This window comes from Netta rufina, assembly GCF_964035555.1.
Source record: "Netta rufina genome assembly, chromosome: 3".
Taxonomy (NCBI): domain Eukaryota; kingdom Metazoa; phylum Chordata; class Aves; order Anseriformes; family Anatidae; genus Netta; species Netta rufina.
The window spans coordinates 86,029,202-86,049,507 of NC_140125.1; the positions used below are offsets into that span (position 1 = coordinate 86,029,202).

The 20,306-nt window shown below is 42.1% G+C and overlaps 1 protein-coding gene across 1 annotated transcript; it reads right to left on the reverse strand.

Annotated features, from left to right (window-relative positions):
* Window positions 1–360: 360 nt before the first annotated feature.
* Window positions 361–18,702, reverse strand: IFNGR1 (interferon gamma receptor 1). The gene is made up of 7 exons (XM_084284326.1): window positions 18,369–18,702; window positions 10,351–10,465; window positions 9,770–9,942; window positions 8,585–8,739; window positions 7,665–7,848; window positions 6,473–6,588; window positions 361–1,464 (listed from the first exon to the last, which is right to left on the reverse strand). The coding sequence occupies exons 1-7, from the start codon at window positions 18,445–18,447 to the stop codon at window positions 970–972; spliced, it is 1,317 nt and encodes a 438-aa protein (XP_084140452.1). The 5' UTR covers window positions 18,448–18,702; the 3' UTR covers window positions 361–969.
* Window positions 18,703–20,306: the final 1,604 nt, after the last annotated feature.

Consider the following 20,306-nt stretch of genomic DNA (forward strand, 5'->3'; position numbering starts at 1 on the left):
AACCATCTAGAAATTGTGACTGATTGGTAAAAGTCCTGTTGGTTTCTATGAGAAAACATTACATTGTTCTAAGAATTACAACAGAAATACTCTGAAGGAAAGCAGGCCGATTAATTTTGAATAACGCTTCCTGAAGGGTCTGTGTAACTACTGCCGGTCACACACACCTTCCCCCTGCACCTCCGGAGGATCAGCCAGCACACTCATACAGGTGTTATCCGAAATGTGACAAGATTACACAGTGTATCTAGACAATCCATCAGGATGCAGCCATACAGAAGTAACAGTGTTTTAAAGAACAGCTATATACATCACAGGACTTCTGCTTTGAAGTTTTTTTGTTTGTTTGTTTAAAAAAAAAAAAAAAGTTTAACATGTACTCACTGAAATACGCAAAGTAACAACCCTGGAAACACAGACCTCTAGTTGCAGAAAAGAACATAAATAGCTGGTTCTTGATGATGGAATCAAATTTCTAAGTGACATAGGAAAAAGTTACAAGTATATTCTTACTTAAAGAGTAGGATTTCTTTGAATACATAGACATTCTTCAAAAATTTTCAGAGAAAACAATGACAAGGATAAAAATACTACCAATACCTCTCGTAAGTGATCCAGCAGCTGTTTTACACTCCTTCATAACATCTCTGCTCTTCACAGAGTACTGTTCCAATAACAGGGAACTATCTTGTTCAAACAGGAAATAGTAAGTTATGTCCTATACACAGGTATTTCTGAAAGTGAGAGGTTATTATGAAATTTCCTCCCCCCACCACCCGTTTTCATATTGTTCTTAGGTGCTATGCTCAGTCCCATTTCGGGACCCACTGTACTAAGCTGTACACTTGTCATTCTGTTTCCATCAGTGTACGTACAACCTGTAGATATTCATGATACAAGCCTGGCTCTCCATAATCTTCAGTAATGCTGTTCTTCATGAGCTTTGATTAAACATTTCATCTATCCTGGTTAGTCAGTAGGCCTGTAAGCAATCACAGGTTGTTCTTCACCAACATCTATCAACATATCTAATGGCACGTGAGGCTTGTCATAGCCAGAAAATTTGGGACAGCTTCTTGGAATGACTGTTTGGTGTATTTCTGTGTCAGAAATCTCTGGACCCGAAGAGTTACTACTTGTATCTGTTTGGTTACTGTTAGAAATAAAGTAACTCTCTTTTACTTTACAATTCTGTTCATCATCAGAAGGGACCTCCTCTGTAATCTTCTGCACAGAGGACTCTTCCACTTTGTCTGGTGTCTCTGGCGGAGGACAAGAAGATGCTTCTTCACTGAAATTCTCAGGACTGACAGCTTCTTCTTCTGGCTCTATAGTCAGCAAGGTTTCTTTGCTATTCAAAGGCGACACTGACTGGACTGGCATGATGCTTACTACAGAGATGTATTTTCCCTCTGATTTTGATTCAAAAGTGTTATCCGTGTTCAGGTTTCTTATCACAGTGACCTTAAATGGGGGAAGAAAAAAAACCAAAAAAACAAAAAAAACACTTTTAGTTCTGCATAATTCACTAATTTATCTGCTTTACCTTCTGTTGAAGCTTAGAGGTCAAAAAAAGGTACAAGTTCACAATACACATTTAATGTTTTTACAGCCAATTCCAGCAGAATTAGCAAAATGAGAATCGGGTAAGGTCATCAACCTTCATCTGACTCCACCTGTTTCATTCATACTTCCATCCAAGCTCTCAGAAATACCTTCTACATGAAAATACATTTGCAAGGATCAAACCTGTTTCATGAGTACAATCTCTTCCCACTATATTTTTAATCATCTGAAGATTTAAGCTGAAATCTTTCTAGTTATTTCTTTTATGTCACTAAGCAGTCCCTCAGTGCTGCAAGAAACTGTAACATTTTGCTTTGAAAACTCTAGCACAGGAAGACCATATTAAGTCATTCAATGGCCTGGCTCCAGCTTGTTTTGAAACATTAAGACATGCCTTCAGGATGTTTAGACTCTTCTGGTTTTGTTTTTTCTTTCTAAGGTATTTTAAAGAATATATATGAAAATCTAAGAAAGGTAAGATAGGTGTGTTAACACAACTAAGGTGAGATGGTCATCTTGGGAATTAAAGATTGCCACCAGGAAACTTTTTAAAAATTATTATTATTATTTTTAAAAAAGACATTTAAGGTGAATTGTAACGCTACGAATCTAGCTGCTCTTCAGTCATTATCCTCTCTGGACTTTCATTTTCTGTTGTGCAGAAATAGTCATAATACCACGTAGAGACTATTTGGGGTAATTCTGCATGAGTACATATAAAAACCACCCATTCATAAGAAGTGGATGGTTAATATAGTTACAGAAACCAGAATGCAATGAAGAATGCATAGATAGTGAAAATATTATGAACAGTTGGCATTCATGTTGTCCATTTCCAAAACGTATTTATACAGATATAAAGTATTAGTTACTTATGCCATACTTAAACTGATATTGAAGGGACTAGCATCTGTAGCTTTTCTGAGGGTAGCAAAAATCAGGCTCCAATAGTCACACAATATGTGACAAGAGAAGACAATCCATTATTTAAGCTGCCATACTTGCAGAACGTGAATTAAAATGAAATGCTACAGAAAATATGGCTAAAAGCTGCATTTACAACTTCACTCCTACCCCAATACCTGTACATGCTGTGCCACAGCAAAAATAAAAACCTTGAACCAAATGAGCTCTTATTTCTGTCCTTTTACAATTGTCACGTGCTTCTAAAACCATAGTCCTAAAAGACACTAAGGGAAAGTCTCATACCTTATGAAGTTTCTGCATTTCACACTGCTGACTAGCAATGCTTAGAGAAAGACTCAAGGATAAAATCAGTGCTTCTATGCAAGAAAGACATCCAAAGAATTCTATTCTCAAAAAGGAAACTAGTTTTCCTGTCCATGGCACAAGGTGGTACAAGCAAGATGTTACAAGACACTCCTATTCCACGAAAGAAGAAAAAACCCTTGTGGGTTTCCTGGTAGCAAAGGTTCTTTAATAGTCGCTTAGTCATTATTTACAAGATAATATAGCAGTTCATGCATTCATTTCTAGCTTCAAAGAACATAATCTATAAAGCCTTACTAGACTAACTGTAATAACACTTACAGGATCTCTAATAACAAGTGCAATCAAGATATGGGTTACTATTTTAAAACAAGTGTTACCATAAGTAAGTTATTATTTTTCCTTTAACTGTTACTGATAATGTATACAATGTCACTCTTTCTTTGTCACAAGCACTAATGAAGTAGCCTCTTCCTTCTAAGACGGTAATTGTTTGTGGTAAATATCATTCAATGACATTTGCAGGGACGTGCAATTACAATTCCTTTAAATGAAAAATTGCATAATCAGAATGACCAAAAAAATCCAGAGTCACAGAGCAAATTCCTAAGTCTTTTGTGCATGTTTGTAAGTGCTCTGGAAATTCAGTGAAAGACAACAACATTGTCACCCCTGTCGGGCTCAGAAAAAGCATCAACAGCAGAAAAGTTGACTTCAGTGTAAGCTAAAAATGCAAGTTGATGCTTTTCAGTGAGGTTTTGTCTTATTGAGCAAGTGTATTTTCTACCTACTAAAACACTGTCCACCATTTAAAGATGAGAGGCATGAATAGAAGACAGCAAAGTTTAAGTAGATGGAGATGCCCACAACTTAGCAGTAAGTTATGGACTGTCTCCTTTTAAAGTGGATAAACCTGTATCATGAATCTTGGAACAAAAATCTGGTACCGCACACAGGAGAAACTGAAATGACTCAAGATGATGGGTGGAAGGAAACAGCCTCTTGAAATACTTTTTGTGAGATAACTGAAAGAAAACAAATGTCTATCTCATTTCCTTCGATGTATACTCCTGGTAGGGTCTTGCCACGAATAGGGGTGTCTCAAACGTTTGGCCTAACACCTTCTCTAATGACGGTAACCATTAAATGTCCATACTGAAAGAGACTGTGGAAGTAAGACTTGAATACGACTGCAACTGCTCTCCTTGGAGGTCCTAAACAGCACGAAGATGACATTAAAAATTTTCCTGCAATCTAAATGGAAATTCATTTTTTAATTTGTCTGACTCTCAGCTAGGCTTGATGATTGCTATTTTTTATTTTTCTTTCAGAATTTCAACTTTCTGGAAGTGACTCAGATATCTTATAGGATCTACTTGAAGCCATCAGGAAGCAGATCAGTGTAAGGCAACAGTATTAAGGTGGGGCATCTTGCCTAGTCTTCTGATGTATGGAAAAACTCTTGAGATGTTTCAGACAAGCTCAGGTACAGCACAAAAGGTCCGTGATAGGGTCTCAGATCTCAGATGCCTGCGCAGATAACTCTTTGGATAATTAAACTTATTATTCATACAAATTATTGTTTGCATTAATGTAATCATTCAAAAAATAATTTTAATTATATAAAATGAATCACAGGTTATTAATTATTCATTTTACATTCCTGTATTATTCATACCAGCTGTATTAAAACCATCTACTTGAGCTCTGCAATTTATACTGTCACCAGGGACTTCAACAGAAATGGACAGAAGGTAACAATCTTCACAAATAGGTATATTTTATTCTGTTCCTTAGCAGGAACAATGTGGAATGTGAAGCAGACTGTGGTATGCTGGGACCTATGAATCACCAGAAAACATACAGCCCAGCAAATTGAGAATATGGACACACGTGAAGTTTCCACAAGAAAGCTAACGTGTGGACTTAGACCACACAGCAGTAGGCTCACAGGAGTTAAGTGGCACATGCTCTACTTGTGATTTTCTTTCTTCTGATCCCTTAGATGTGGTGTACCACAGTGGTTTTGGGAAGCCTGAAGAGCAATATGTTCAATATATAGCACAGTCATCTAGATGCAGAGACTTTTGCTAAAGCAAATGGTCTTCAAAAAAATTATGCTGTGCATGTAGGACAATGGTATATATTCAGACAGTTACATACGGGTGTGAAGATGAAAAAAAAAATTCCAGCATCTCACTGTTTTTTAAAGGTCTGCCTGATGTCAGAGCCTAGCTGCAGAGTCCCTCAGACAGATTTATCTCATCTGACTTTCTACTAAGTCTAAATGCGGATGGCTCTCTCTGAGCTGGTCCCATGGCTCCTGTCAAAGTCCATGAAGAGAAACAGGCACTTCATGGAATGCTTTGTCTGACCAGACTTACCTATTATTGTAGAATGAGCTGCAGAAATTGATGGACTAGATTGCTGCTTACTATAAAGGGACCCAGCATCACTGGCTTGGACATCTTCACTCAGTCAGAGCAATCTCACCTCCTAATATTCCACTCCAAAGAAATCAGGCTCCAGGGGGATGTTAGGTGTTGAGCTACCCTGCACTAAGGAATCTCTTTAAGGGTCTTAAGTTGAAGAACACAGAACTGAAGATCCCTGCCTCTTCTCTCCGGAAGTCTTATGAGACTTCCTGTATCTGCCAAGAAGATACCCTCTTGATACGATTACCATTTAAGAATTACTACTACCTCACATGGCAGCTCTTGAAGATTTTTTTCAGCTACCGATGTTTATTCAGCTGTTGTGACTAACAAGATACCAGGAGGACAGTGTAACAGTACTTGTCAGGGAAGAGTGGAATACCTGACATGGATGCCTGGAGGCTTCTACCGTTCTTAAAGTAGCATCCACTCCATTTTCTACATACATCTGCAGGAAGCTTTTAAGGAAGATCTGACTGTCTTCTCTGTGATTGCTCAATATAAGAGCAGATTTCCCCTAGCAGTTTTTCTTCACTCTTCCTACAGTGCTATTACGTTGTTGTTTTTTTTTTTTTTCCCTCCTCACTCTGCACCTCACTAAGAACACTGTAACACTTACCAGTGTCATAGTATTACCAAATAACGAAGGAATCTCATGCATGTCCAATGATAGGACAAGAGACAAGAGACAATGGGCACAAAAACAGGCAAGAAATCCTACCTGAATGCAAGAAAACACTCTTTAAAAAAAATTGTAAGGTCGGTTAAACACTAGAACAGGTTGCACAGACAGGCTGTGGAGCCTACTTCCTTGGAGATGTTCAAAACTCAACTGGACAGAATCCAGGGCAACCTGCTCTAGTTAACCCTGCTTAAGCAAAGAAGTTAGACAAGACAATCTGAAGAAGTCTGTTCTAGCCTCAGTAATTTTGTTTCTCTGCTACTAGAATGAATACAAACCCGTCTATGTACACACACTATGGGTTTTTGGAAACTACATTCTCAGAATAGACTAAGTAACATTACCTCAGTTAAACAGAGACCAAAGCCTAATCCTACAACAAGTACAGGGCATCTGACTACAGAGGCTATCATAATCTACAAACTGGTACAAATGCTATTTTTTTTTTTTATGAAATTATGGTAAAAACAACCAGAATGTCCATAAAGATGTTACAGGTATAAAAAAGTTACCGAGTTGGATATTAAAAATCTGATATAGATAACAAGTCTGAACTTACCAAGGATTTGGGCAGCTTTATGTTCTTCTCCCTTAGCTTCCTGAAGCCACAAAATAATGTGAAAATTACGCCCATGATCACCACAGCCACACACACAATGACCATTTTTTCTGTACCTAGGAAGTTATAGCAAATTCTGTTAAGAAGTTTGGAAAATAAACCACTGCTGTGCTGTACCATTTAGAAAAAATGTAGAAACTGCTATAGCTCAGGATGCAGTATGCAAATTTATCAATTTAACACATTTTTTCACTGAAGAGAACTTAATTTTTAAAGCAGTATATGAAGTACATAAAAATTACAACATAAGATTTTCAATTCACATAACAGTCGTGTTTTTATAGAGGTAAAGAATTTTTATAATTTATTTTTTGTTCCTTAGAGATGATGTATGGGTATGAATTTTTTTTTTTTAAAACACACTTTCTGTGTGAGAGCATATTAATCAATGTAAGAATTACTGTGCATCTCTGCACAATAAAATCAAAATGTGAAATCCGAAACAGAACTTTTATCTAATATTTATAGAGGACTCCATTAGTCCGATTTGCCTTTAAGCCTTCCCCCTCAACCGCACTGCTCCTCCTGTGCATAAAAGAAAGAACACAACTGCTTCTATCAATTTTATCTCTTTTCCCTAGTGAAGTTTTGGGCCATAATGAAGTAACATTATAATGGTTGTAAAAGACTACCAGAGATACAAAGATGGGCTACCAACTAGCTACCATTGTTCCCTTTAATTAAGAAGGCGCAGATTTATTACAACTTTATTACAAGTTACTTCAAGTTCCAGAATAACTGAATGCATTTTCTACTGTGATGTGACTCAAAAAGCCACTTATTAGAAGACAGGTATAGTGCTTCCAAAAGCCATATAACCCAATAAGCAATCAATTTGTCAGTTGTTAATTATACCAATGATCAGGTATAATAAAACCAGTTTTGTAATACCAGTGAAGCAGGAAAAAGCACCCAGAAAACTCAGGGTTACTTGCAAATAACACATGATTTTTAAAAGTCTTTGGAACAGGGAAAGTGCATTTGGAAAAGAATGACCATGCTTTTTCTTTTTTCATATTCTCTCATGGATATCCTAGTGATGTCATGACTGTATCGGAGCTCAAATACTTTGCTGTAACATATCTCTAGTTAGACTCATTAAGTTGCTAGTAAAATTTTAGCGTTTTCTTACTTGTAGTTTGCTCAAGAGGAACCTGAATGCAGCTTTCTTCGGACGGGGCACCAACTATCAGATTTTCAAACAAAATTCCCTTTGCCGAAACACAGTAAGTAGAACCATTAGGAGTAACTGGGATGTGTAGGCTGCAATTATTTGTAAACTGTAGACAGTCATCTGCAAAAACCTCATTTTTATGCTAAAAAAAAAAAAAAGACAGACAGACATACATGTAATATTTATATCATTTGACTAAATACATGATAGATGTTACAGTACCTTCCAACACTTCTTAAATGTTGCAACACTATTTGGTGTGGCTCCTATATCTACATGCCTTGCAAAAGCTGTGAACTCCAACTATCAATTTTTGAGCTACCTTATGCTTGTTTATTTAATGAGACCACAGTGCTTTTATCTAAACTTTTCAGATGCAGATAAAACACTCTGTTCATATTCCATACTTTCATTCCTAGTTCACCTGTACCTAGATGCATATAAAGGTTAACTGTAAATAACCGTATGTACTATCATTCTCCTAAAGTTCACCCTCTGTGATTGCTACGTAAAGTGGTATCAATATCTTTAATATTCTGAAATGAAAGGTCTATCTAGGTATGTGAAAGGAGTATAGTTATCCATGTTTTAGCAGGTATGCAGAAATAACAGCATGTGATCCAGTAATCCTCTCTTTCATGTACAGCTAATGCAATTATCTGATTCTTGTTGGAAAAAGTGCATTTGGAGAAACTTTCAGACCTTCAAGTCCTCTTACTGTAACCCAGGTTTTAGGGTTTCAGCACTCCTACGTTACATTTGACTGCCCTTTTTTTTTTTTTTTTTAATATCTGTGGGCTCTGTGTGTCAGAGGAAAGAATCCCTTGTTATGTATTCAAAACAAATAAGTTTTTTTAAGTTTTCATTTTGAAACATACCTGAGTTTCATTATCCCAGAAAGTCACCTGGTACGTGAAATCTAAATTGTCTGTGATCCAAGGCTGAAACTCCATAGGAAATACAGGATGGTAAATATTAACTATGATTTTATCAGCGTGCCTTGAGAGATCCAGTTTTGGAGGTCCTATTTTTCCTGCAACACATTTTTCCTTTACTATTAGTGCAAAGTTTTTAACACGGTATTGAGATAAAGAAATCTAACAAAACAGGCTACTTGTAGTTAACTTTCCAAAATTCATTAGATTCAAGAAGACTGATATGTTCACTTTAATGTTGTTAATATTATATATCTGCAACATTGGGAAATAATGGACGCATTTCGATACATAAGTGAACCTGCTTCTAAAATGAAAATAATGGAGATTACTGTTAAGAAGTCAAACTTTCCTATGCATATAGGACCATAAAGAAATCACTGATAACAGAAAATCTAACAAAGCAATTATGCCATGTGAATGAGAACAAAACAAAGTACTGCTGACTATATGCCACCATGAATTATGCTGAGCTAAAAACAATACTGTGCTGAAACAAAGGCTATTTGAAAACATAAACAAATCTTATCTTTAAGAATAATAGTTCTGATTTCTGGTGGCAATCGCCTATGCAAATTTTTAGTATCTAATAATCTAACTCTAACTTAGCCTTGTCCAACAGGAAGGTGATTTTATCTCTCTTCTCCATCCATGGCTGCCAGTTTACTGCCAACATTCAAACTCAGCATTATTAGCATGACTTCTATCCCTCTGTCAAACGCTTGAAACCCAACACTGATTTTAAGTCATGAGAGCACTGAGTAAGGGAATGGAGTAGAGAAAAAGGAAAGCATAGTGGGGAAACAAGGAGACACTCTCCATTTCTCCATCTCCAGCAGTGCATAAATCCAGTTCTACCAGAAGCACAGCCCGGGTCAGAGAGAATCTCATGGGCAATGTCTCACTCAAGTCCAATACCACAGCGACAGGGCAAACAAGTCCCTAGAGAGACAGAACTATGGAAGTTCCTACTGAGCAACCATCATGCTTTGCTTTGTCCTGGACTCCCAACTTTATGAGACAGAATAATACAGCAACAAGGATACTCTGATCATTAAAAGAAACAAATAAAAGAAAACCAAAAACATATTCTGGGAAAGGAATTACAAGATCTATGATAGAACTTACCATGCTTTTGCAAAATAAACTCATTTGTTTCAACATACTCAGACTGTTCTGATCCAACAACAGCTTTAACTCGAAACCAGTAAGGAGAAAAAGTTTCCTTTACTTCCCGTGAGAGATCACAAGAATTAGTTGAGATGTTCACACAAGTTGAAACAGTCATATAGGTACCTGGGCTGTAAAACAGAACAAGCAATAGCTGTTATTTCAAAAGAAAAATACTGTACAACACACTGCCTGTGATAAAACAACACTGCAAGTGACAGAGCACTGGCACAGGTTGCCCAGAGAGGCTGTGGAGGCTCCTTCCTGGGAGATCTCCAGAAGCCGCCTGGATGTGGTCCTGAGCACCCTGCTCTGGGTGTCACTGACTGAGCAACAAGTCGGACCAGATGGCCTCCAGAGGGCCCTGCCAGCCTCAGCCATTCTGTTTTTTTTTGCGAATTTTATCTTAATTTACACTTTGGCAACCTTTATGGGACGTCAGCACGTAAAAAAAAACAAAACTTATCACCATGAACGGATTGTTTTTGTGCTTCTAGAGAATATGAGGTACCTGAAATGACAAAAAAGTATGAACTTACATGTAAGGTTTCATTTCCACAACAAAGTAAGGCGTTTCAGACATAGGCTGGTACTGCCAACTCAAGACGGTTTTGAAATTTTGGGATGTTACCACAAGGTCTGTTGGTGAAGGTACTGGAAGAAGCAGAACAATTGCACTTAGTCAAATACGAGAATAGTCAAATATATTTCTAAATACTTTGGAAAAGGCAACTTGCAAGATATGACTGGAAAAATTAGACACAAAAACTGCAAGTTGTTCACCCCTAGTGGACCCAGTTTGCCATGAGTACAAACACACTTGAGCTCTGCATGCTGATTTACTATTCTTTTATCCTACAGAGAAAGTTTTCTTCCCACTTGCAACCCTGAACCTCAAATAACCCATGTCCATTGGAAACAAGTCTGTCAGACAGCCCTTATCAGGTCCATCAGGATGATTACATCTCTATGTCCGTATTACACAGGTAAACCGGCAGGGCCGATAGCTTACTGAAGTTAGAGATTAACCCCAAAACCTGCAGATTTATCTGGCTCTTCAGAACTGACCCAGAAAGAGGAGATGGGGAAGTGTGTCACCAAACCTGCTGAATCCAGGCTGTGTGCCCCCTAATGCCTCCTGTCTCCTAACGTCTCAGCCTAGCCAAAAGACAACAGGCCTGCCAGGGAAAGCTTGGATTCAACGTCAATTTCTGATGATGACATTTTTACATTCCCAGCAGTACTTCTGGAAGGCTATGATAATAAAAAACTACCAGTTGCAAGGAATTTTAGCGCTGAAACTACCGTGTAGGCCCACACTCATGAGACTACCTGAAGTACGCTTTATTAACAGCACCAGAGGTGAGGAAGCGACACACAAATAAAAGTAGCATCAACAGCTTCCTCACACAGCAAACTTCTGAGCACCAACAGCAGCAGAGATACTGGGGGAGCCGCTGCACAGGAATGAAAATGACTTAATGCTTTAACTACTTAGGGCTGTCACAGGGCATTCAGAAGGGCAAAAATGAGGGTCACAACCATTTTAATTGCCGCTTCTTAGCTTCTCAAGGTCTGATTTGGCATCGCTAATATTCTGCCAAGATAGCTTTTGTGAAACATTGAAAGGTAACTTGTGTTTGACCTACTCCAGGCTGCTGCTTGTTCACAACACAAATGCTCCTACTTCGCTTCGTGATACGCTGAGGGAAAGTAAACAGTTTTCATGTCTTGAAAACAAGACCACAAAGATAACACCTTACAGAAAGCAATATCCAGAGGCTGAGATACACCATTAACCTCGAAGATCTGATGATACACATAATATGCCTCACTCCACAAGTGGTGCTGTGGTTTAGTTATTTCACAGAATCACACATTTGATAGTATGTACGGGAGTGGTATTTCAGTTATTGGAATAAAGGAACCTAATCATCAAATTCTCAACCACAAGAAAAAAAAAGGTGACAAGCTGGCAAAAGAGGTGTCAAAGCACACAGACGTCACACTGTGCCTTAAAAAATAAACACTTGCATAGAAATAATCATGTGATCCCTGCATTTTTATTTTATTTCACATACAGGTATTACCTTCAGTTAATGAACGATCGTGTTTTCTTTAATTGAAATCAGTTTGCATCTCCATGTCTTAGTTATTCAAAAATGGTTCTTAAATAAGGTTTATTATGCCAGCTAAGCGTTTCTCTGGTGCTTATTACCACATTATGCAAGGAAATGCATTTAGATCTACTTCAGTATTTTCCCAACAGCTCCATAGGAGACGTGAGCATGCTCCAGCTGTGAGACTACAAAGGAACTAGAAGAAAACAAACCTTCCTCATGGAAAGCCAACTTTCTTCACAAGTCACACCCCGTTCCCAGCCACTAGGGAGGTCACCACCCCGTAACACAATGACCACAGGTTGGCCACGATCACGTACAGGAACAAGAGTTTACACAGACCATCAGCTCATCCTTTTCATCAGTACTGTTAACAACTTTGTCTCCAGTGGTGAGCTAGTCAAGCAGCATATCCCTCTCTTACCTTTCACGCCATATCCTTAAGACCTAAAGGATACTCTTCAGCATGAGCTGAGAAGCTAAAATTTTTAACTCTACTTATGAACAAAAGCCAGTAGAGAAAGAGGTTTATAGCACACTTTCTCTCACCTCATTAACCTCTCCATGTTTCACAAGCCAAGAATTACCTATTTGACCCATTAAAGTAATTTTTCTACCAGATGACACCTTTCACTCCTTTTCCCTTACTCTCCACTGGCACTGACCATCTTGTCTCTCAGGCTGTCTAATGCACATGTAGTACATTCAATGGAAATTGTTCCCAACTTGCATTTACCTATGAGATTTGCTGACTCCACTTGAAAGCCAAAGAAGGCCTGGGTGCTCACCTCCTTTTCCTAACTACACTAATTATTTCCATGAAAGACGCTACCTCTACCTGGGAAGGCTGCCTAATCAGTTTGAGTCACCAAGTACTTTACTCATCAGCTCATTTAGCAGCAACTCAGAGGCTGAGCTTAAGTCACAGCAGCTTAAAGACAGAGAAGTGAGTGCTCAGCACTACAACAGTTTAGACCACGGGACTTCAAAATGGGCATGGAAATAGAAAATATAGTCTACTTCTACTTTCTAAGGGATTCTAGTCCCTTTCTTCAGGCTTATTAGCTCCCTTTTTTTCTCCCCCCTTTCTTTCTTTTTTTTTTTTTTTTAAAAAAAAGCATCTTAAAAAAAAAAAAGATGCTTAAAAAAAAAAAGATGCTTAAGATGCTTAAAAAAGCATCTTAATTTGTCTAACTGACAGCCCCTTTATTCAGGCTGTCTATAGGACTTCTAATGATCCGACAAGTTCTAGTTTGCTCCCAGTTCAAGTGTGGTGATGTCTACCCGCAGTGAGCCCTGCTCACCTCGTCCTGTAAGACAGCACCACAGGCCAACAGAAAGGAAACAGATTTTGCACAGAATTTGAATTAGGTACATGCATTATGAACAACATCTGAGGAACTTCAGCAGCCCTCTGTTCATAGAATGAAGGAATAAAAGAAGGTAGGCCAGTAATATCAGTTTTTTTTTTGTTTATTTTGTTTTTTTAACATCACTAAAAGAAAGTAAGCATGCTTGGATTTTGAGGATAAAGAACCAGAATGTCAGAAAGTAAAGTTTGGAGTGAGGAGGGCTAAGAGCCAAGTACAAGAATCATCACAGAGTGTAGTTGATTTATGTGGCAAGGTTTTGGTAGCAGGGGGCTGCAGGAGTGCCCTCTGTGAGAAGAATCCAGCAGCTGCCCCACGTTAGATAAGGGCCAGTTTCAGACGGCTCCAAACAGACCTGGCTGCTGCCCAGAGCTGAGCTAATAAGAGATGTTGTTTGTGCCTCTGTGAGAGGATATTTAAGAAACGGGGGGGGGGGGAGAACAAAATGCTTCACAACAGCAGCTGGGAGAATGAGGAGTGCGAAGCAGCCCTGCAGCCCCCCAGGTGAGTGCAGGAGGAGGGCAGGAGGTGCTGCAGGCACACAGCAGCAGTTCCCCTGTGGCCTGCGGAGAGGCCCCTGGTGGAGCAGGCTGTCCCCCTGCAGCCCATGGGTCCCACATGGAGCAGATCTCCACGCTGCAGCCCCCCCATGGGTGGAGGAGCCCCCGGAGGAGCAGGTGGATGTGGCCTGGAGGAGGCTGCGGCCCATGGAGAGCCCCCTCAGGAGCAGGCCCCGGGCCGGAGCTGCAGCCCGTGGAGAGGAGCCCACGCAGGAGCAGGGGAGCTGGGGGGAGCTGCCGCCCGTGGGGGACCCGTGCTGAAGCAGTTTGCTCCTGGGAAATGGATGGACCCCATGGGACGGAGCCGTGTGGGAGCTGTTCTTGAAGAGCTGCTGCCTGTGGGCAGCCCCCCAGGCTCAGCTGGGGAAAGACGGCATCCAAGGGAGGGACCCCACGGGGAGCAGGGGCAGGGAGAGACCGTGAGGGAGCGGTGGGGATGAAGCATCAGGGACTGACTGCAGCCCCCATTGCCTGTTCCCCTGCGCCACTCGGGGGGAGGAGATGTAGAATAGGGAGGATGGGAGGGAAGGTGTTTTAGCTTGCTTTTAGTTTCTCACTTCTCTAGCCTGTTAGTAATGGGCAATACATTTTATTAGTCTCCCTATGCTGAGTCTGTTTTGCCCATTACAGTAATTGTTGAACCATCTCCCTGTCCTCATCTCAGCCCTCGAGCCCTTTCCATCATATTTTCCCCCTTTTCCCTTTGAGGAGGGGGAGTGAGAGAGTGGTTGTGGTGGAGCTCAGCTGCCCACCTGAGTAAAACCACCACGTGGGGCAACCAAGAAGCCGAGCGCCTAACAGAAGGAACAGAAGTACAAATGCAACCATGTAGCTGATCTTGGCAAACTCACACTAGGATCGGTTTATAACCAACACGCACAACTCAAAAAGAAATGTGGATATTTATTTGTTCATATGCAAACAGTCCAAACTAACTAACGCTCCCACATCAGTGACAAAGACCTCCACAGATACGACAGACACTGTTGTGTGTTTACATATATGCATATATACACACATGCACAACATATTACACACATACACCGCACGTGTTGGGAAGATATTTGATTATTATTTTCACTGAAGTATTAGCATTTTGGAGACATTCGTGTCTTCAGCTAACCCGCACAGCGGACAGGAAGGAAATACATGTAGGAGGGGATTAAAAGCCAAATGCCACTGAAAGATTTTTGCTTTTGAAAATCTGAGCAGGTTAAAATATGTAAACTGAGAAAGGTTTCTGTGCCTGCCTGAAACTAATCTGTCTTGTTCACTACATAAATGCTCCTGAACAATACTACCTACGGAAAGTACTTGTGAAGTAATGTTTATAGCAGCCACATATTCAGTCAAATCTATTTTAAAGTACATACAGAAGGTCTTAGTATTTGATAAGTGTAGATGTCCCACCTATTCACTGAGCCTCAGTGATGCATTATCCAAGAGTGAAAAAAGATGAACCTGAGAAGGGGACGTTTCAGAGATGTAAAAATGAGACAGACAGCCTCCATACTGATGTTTCTTTCTTGCCCAACACCAAAGATCCTTCTTCCCTCCTAGCAGATGCCACGAGGCATTACCATACACACAGAGGCTTCCTTACTCTGCTCACAAAAGCAGAGTTTGACTGAAAGCCTCGCAATACGTGTAACTGACCAGGTGCCAGTGAGCCCACAATGCAGACTCCACAGCACAGCCACCTGAAACAACGCTGACAAAGATCCAGACAGCTCTCTGAAGCTGCACACGCTGAATAAACTTCACTCAGGTACTGAAATACAAATTGAAAGCTCGAATTGAAAGCTTAATGAGAAACTGTTAGAAATCCTGTGAAGACGCAGTGTTTGAAACTGCTCCTTTTTTGGATTTTCATGAAAAATAAATAAGTCCTTATAAACCTCAGGAGAGGCATCACAGGAAAACCGTTTTAAGCCGTTTCTGTAAGATACGAGACACAACAGTTCTCATTTTGCTGTGGATTCCTGCCAAGTGGTTATCTCACCATTTAGCCTGTTAAAAGACAGCCAGACACAGCACTACAAAACCGTTACCCTGTGCTACTGGCAAGAAAAACAGCATGCCTTCCCCAGGCCAGCCCTGCGCTCCATCTGAGCTCATACACCCCCTTTACGTGCACCCAGGAAGGACAGAGGCTTTGGTGCCTTCACAAATGTAGAAGCCATGATTCTCCTCAGCTGTCACCACCACCAAAGGGGAAAAGACAGCAGTAAAAAGATCAGAAAAATCTTCACTACCACCGGGCTGCACAGTGCTGGAGAACCCTGCTCCTGCTGCCTGCTTGGCTGCCTTCTGGGTCGCATCCGTGGGAGGTCTGCAGGCACTCGCCTTTACCTGCTTTGTTGTCCCTCCAAGAAGAAATCCTGGGCGTACACTTCTCCTGTAATGCCACTCCTATCCCTGGTGGCACTTCCTTAACAGAGTCATTAAAAGTGAGCTTGAGTTAGCACATGCAACAGCAATTCGGTGCAGGAGGTTCCACTGCAAGTTCTCCAAAGATCTTCAATTCCTTTCTAGGAACCACCATTCAATTTACAAACAAAGAGAGGACAAAAACTAAGGGTGAAATTTAAAGCTGTTATGCTTTTAAAAATACGAGTGAAATAAATATTCTTGGTTGTGTGACATCAAACGCTAGGGGCAGTATTTAGTGCCTTTGAGAACAGCTACTATTTACAAGTTTTATTTCCTCATGGAGCTTGCTCTGAAAGTTTTTGTTTATGATAAAATATCTCAGCCAGGTAGTATTCTGTATGATTTTTTTACCCTTTTATAATAGCTGAGACGTCATGGTACAGCACTCTCTATTATCAAAATTTTGTCTACAGCTGGACAGAAGAACTGCTATGACTGCCGGTAATCAGAATCAAAACAACAAACCCAAAAGACCAAGATCACCACAACACAACTGGAAGCCAGCCACAAAAAGGAAGTACACACACCTCCTTGGAAATTTGGCTTTCAATCAGCAAGAAGCACCTCAAACTGCTATTGCAGTCTCCAAATCTGCTTCCACTACAACTGCAACCTTGACCAGAGGCCTCCCTTTCTGGATACTTACACCCCAACAGCTCCCACCAGTGAATGCCCAGCTCCAAGGTGAGTCACAGGCATATCTATGCAGACGAGCTAAGTGCCCAGCTGCAGAAAACACAGCGAGCCTTCAGCTATTTGGACGACTGCTGCCTGGGCGATGATGACCGGCTGAAGGGCATTTCCTCATTGCACACTCAGCCCGAGCCACTTTATACTATCAAAACACTAAAAGCCCTATTAAGACTTCAGAAAATAAGCACTCTATCATAACAAAGGAAAGCATCATAAATGCGTTTCAGAATTCCCTGTTTCCTACTCTCATCTTTCCACTGTAAGCCAACACATCTGCTTGCATCTACATAATAATGAAATAAAGTTACGGTAATGGTCTGTCTTCACAGGCATAACCAGCTTTTTCATTCATCTAATACACAGCAGTATCTGTTAGAACTCCCTCCATCACATTTTTTTGTCTAAAAAAATTAAGTTTTTGCTTAAGAATGAAGCCTCTGAAGGGTATGTTTATAGAGGCTGTGGCCAACCTGCACACTGGTCACCAGGAAAAACTCTACTTGTGTTTTCAGGACACAACTCAAAAGCGTGTGCTGCGGATTTCAGCTGAGGCTTTGCTGCATTCATGCACAGAAAAATGAGCATTTTATTTCCAGGTAGCTTGATATTATCTCATCTACCCCACAGCACTTTTCCAGAGCCTCACAGTGAGGCAATTATTGTGCTGGATTAGCCTGGATTACGGCAGCTTCAACTCACAGTCGTGATTTACTGTACTGTGCTTTTTAACCTCAAAATCACTTGCCACAACGTCAAAACATCATGTTTCGTTGGCAATAAAAGCATATCCTCAGAAGACGTGAAGTCAGATCCCCAAGGCCAGCATTCACCTTGAAACCTTGAAGGAAAGGCGTTGTGGGCAAGGTCTAACAACCTGTTGGCAAGGTGAATGAGCTGGCTGCGAACTGCCCCGTCACGCCAGCCGTCCCTGCCCCAAGCTGGGGGCAGGTAAAAAACCCCAGCAACCTTCCCAAGCCCTGCGAGGTGCGGGCTCGGGCCGTGCAGCCGGGCAGGGAGCTGAGCGATGCGCAGCCCCACACCACCCGCTGGCAGCACCCGCAGCGCGTGGGGATGCGATCCACCAGCACTGATTTCTGCCATCAGCCTTTAGGCATACAGCTCCCAGCTCTACGGCACACAGCTCCCCACGCCCCTCACCCCCTGTACCTCCATCCCCCGCTTTCCCTGCTCTTTTTTTTTTGCTCTGCCCACTCTCCCCTCCACCCCCGCAGCTCGCAGCCCGCCGCACCCCGCGGGCAGCGACAGCCCCGAGGGCGCCGCTTCCCCCCCGCACCCCGCCGCGGCCGCCTCCATTTTCTCGCTGCCCCCCCTCCCCCCTTTCCCCCCTGCGCCCCGCTGCTGCCCGGTCCCGGCTCGTTACCTGCGGGCGGCTGCTCCCCGCTGCCCGCCGCGCTCCGCCCGGCCGCCAGCAGCGGCAGCAGCGCCAGCAGCAGCCGCATGGCGCCGGGCACGGCCCCGGGGCTGCTCCGCTCCCCCAGCCAGGCGCCTGCGCCCTGGCCTGCAGCGGGCAGGGCCCGGCCGGGAAGCGGCGGGCGGGCGCTGACGAGGCGGGGGCGGCCGGGCGGCGGCCTCGGGGCTTTTTTTTTTTTTTTTTCTTTCTTTCTTTCTTTTTTTTTTTTTTTTTTTTTTTTTTTTTTTTTTTTTGAATTTTGCTGTTAAGTGCTGATACAGGCTCGGATCTGGCAGCTCGCACCGCTGGAAGGGCGCCCTCCTCTTCGGGGCTTGCTGGGACTTCTGCTATGTCCCGATTTCGCTTAAAAATAAATAAATAAATAAATGAATAAAAAGGAAGAAGAAAATTCGAACGCAAATGACCTTTTCTAGCCTGCCTTCTGCTTCTCTACGTTGTTTATTTTCCTGTTTGTATGTGAACGCTAAAAGCACCTTAAAAGCTAAAAACACCTAAAAGCTAAAGCCACCCAGAAGTACCTAAAAGCACCTAGAAGTACCTAAAAGCACCTAAAAGCTAAAAGCTCTTTCAAGTTTGTAGCAGGAGCTTATTTCAGCTGGTCGGGAAAACATCCCTGGCCGACACAGCGAGGCCGAGAATAGCAAATTGAACTGGAAAGATGGTGCTCATTGTCCAGAGACCTCCGGAAACAGCACTATGTAGAGGAATTTCAGCTTACACTGAGAGACTTTAGTCTTACTTATCAAAATGTGTTCACGTTGGCTTCCAAAAATTACATGAAATGCTGCCAAGCCAGATGGCGACAGCAGCCCTTCCCATCCTGTTCCCATGCCCCTGCTCTGCACCCCAGTGCCTGGTTTGTTTGTGCCTGGACCACTTGGCCCAGCCCAGGGGGATGCTGCTGTGCCCCCACAGGTCCCTCAGCCCCAAAAGGAGCCTGGCCACCAGGATAAGGGTGCGGAAGAAACCCCTCCTGCCACGCACCGCCCCGGCTGTGGGGGGTGCTGCCATGTTTTGAAGCTCCTGCCACAGATTCTGCAAAGCCTTCCCCCAGAGTTAAGATGGAGGCTCTCTGAGGGACAGCACCCACGCTGCTTCCCAGACTGTCAAAGAGACAAAAGAGGAAACTGAGCTAATTGTCAGAGTCATCCTGCTTCCTCTTTCTCAGGCCTTCCTTGGACAAGGGTTACCTCAGCTGCTCCCTCATCTTTATTCCCTGTCCCAGACTTTGTCCCCCTGGAGAAGACTGTGAAGGAATAGCTTTGCCTGCTGTCTGCCACGCTGCTGTCTGCATTTGCAAAGCTAAGGGGGGAGATGGGATAGGAGGAGTGGGGAGATCGCAAACCAGCGTTGATGCTGAAGAAAATGCCTCACTGGTAGGGGCTCGGAAATGCTGGTGGCCGTACGGCTGGTAAGGTGGTGCTGTGGCAAGTAGGATCGGCACAGGTTAGATAGACAGCATCTCCTCCCGGATGTACTGACACTGAAGATAATGGATTGTGAAATCCTGCTTGCACTACGTAACAACGTCATGCTCACCAGCCAAGCTGCGCTCTCACGCTCTCCGTGTGAGCACAGCTACAGCCGTGAACTCCATAGCCAACAGCTCCTTAGCTGTTTGGGTGGAAGTAGTGCCTGCTCATGGGCATGCCGATGTTAACTGCTTGAATGGTGGCATGCCTACACAGCCTTTTCCAACAGATTAAAATGGTATTTTGCACAAAAATAAGCAAGAACAAGAAGTCATCAGCCCTGGATGCAGGTTAGGTATTCTGATAGTCATAGCTCAGTCTGGGTAGAGGAGCCACATGAAAAGAGCTTAAGAAGATTGTTTTGTTTTGTTTTGTTTTTGTATGGCAATTCTACAGAGACTCGAGGGAATCTTAT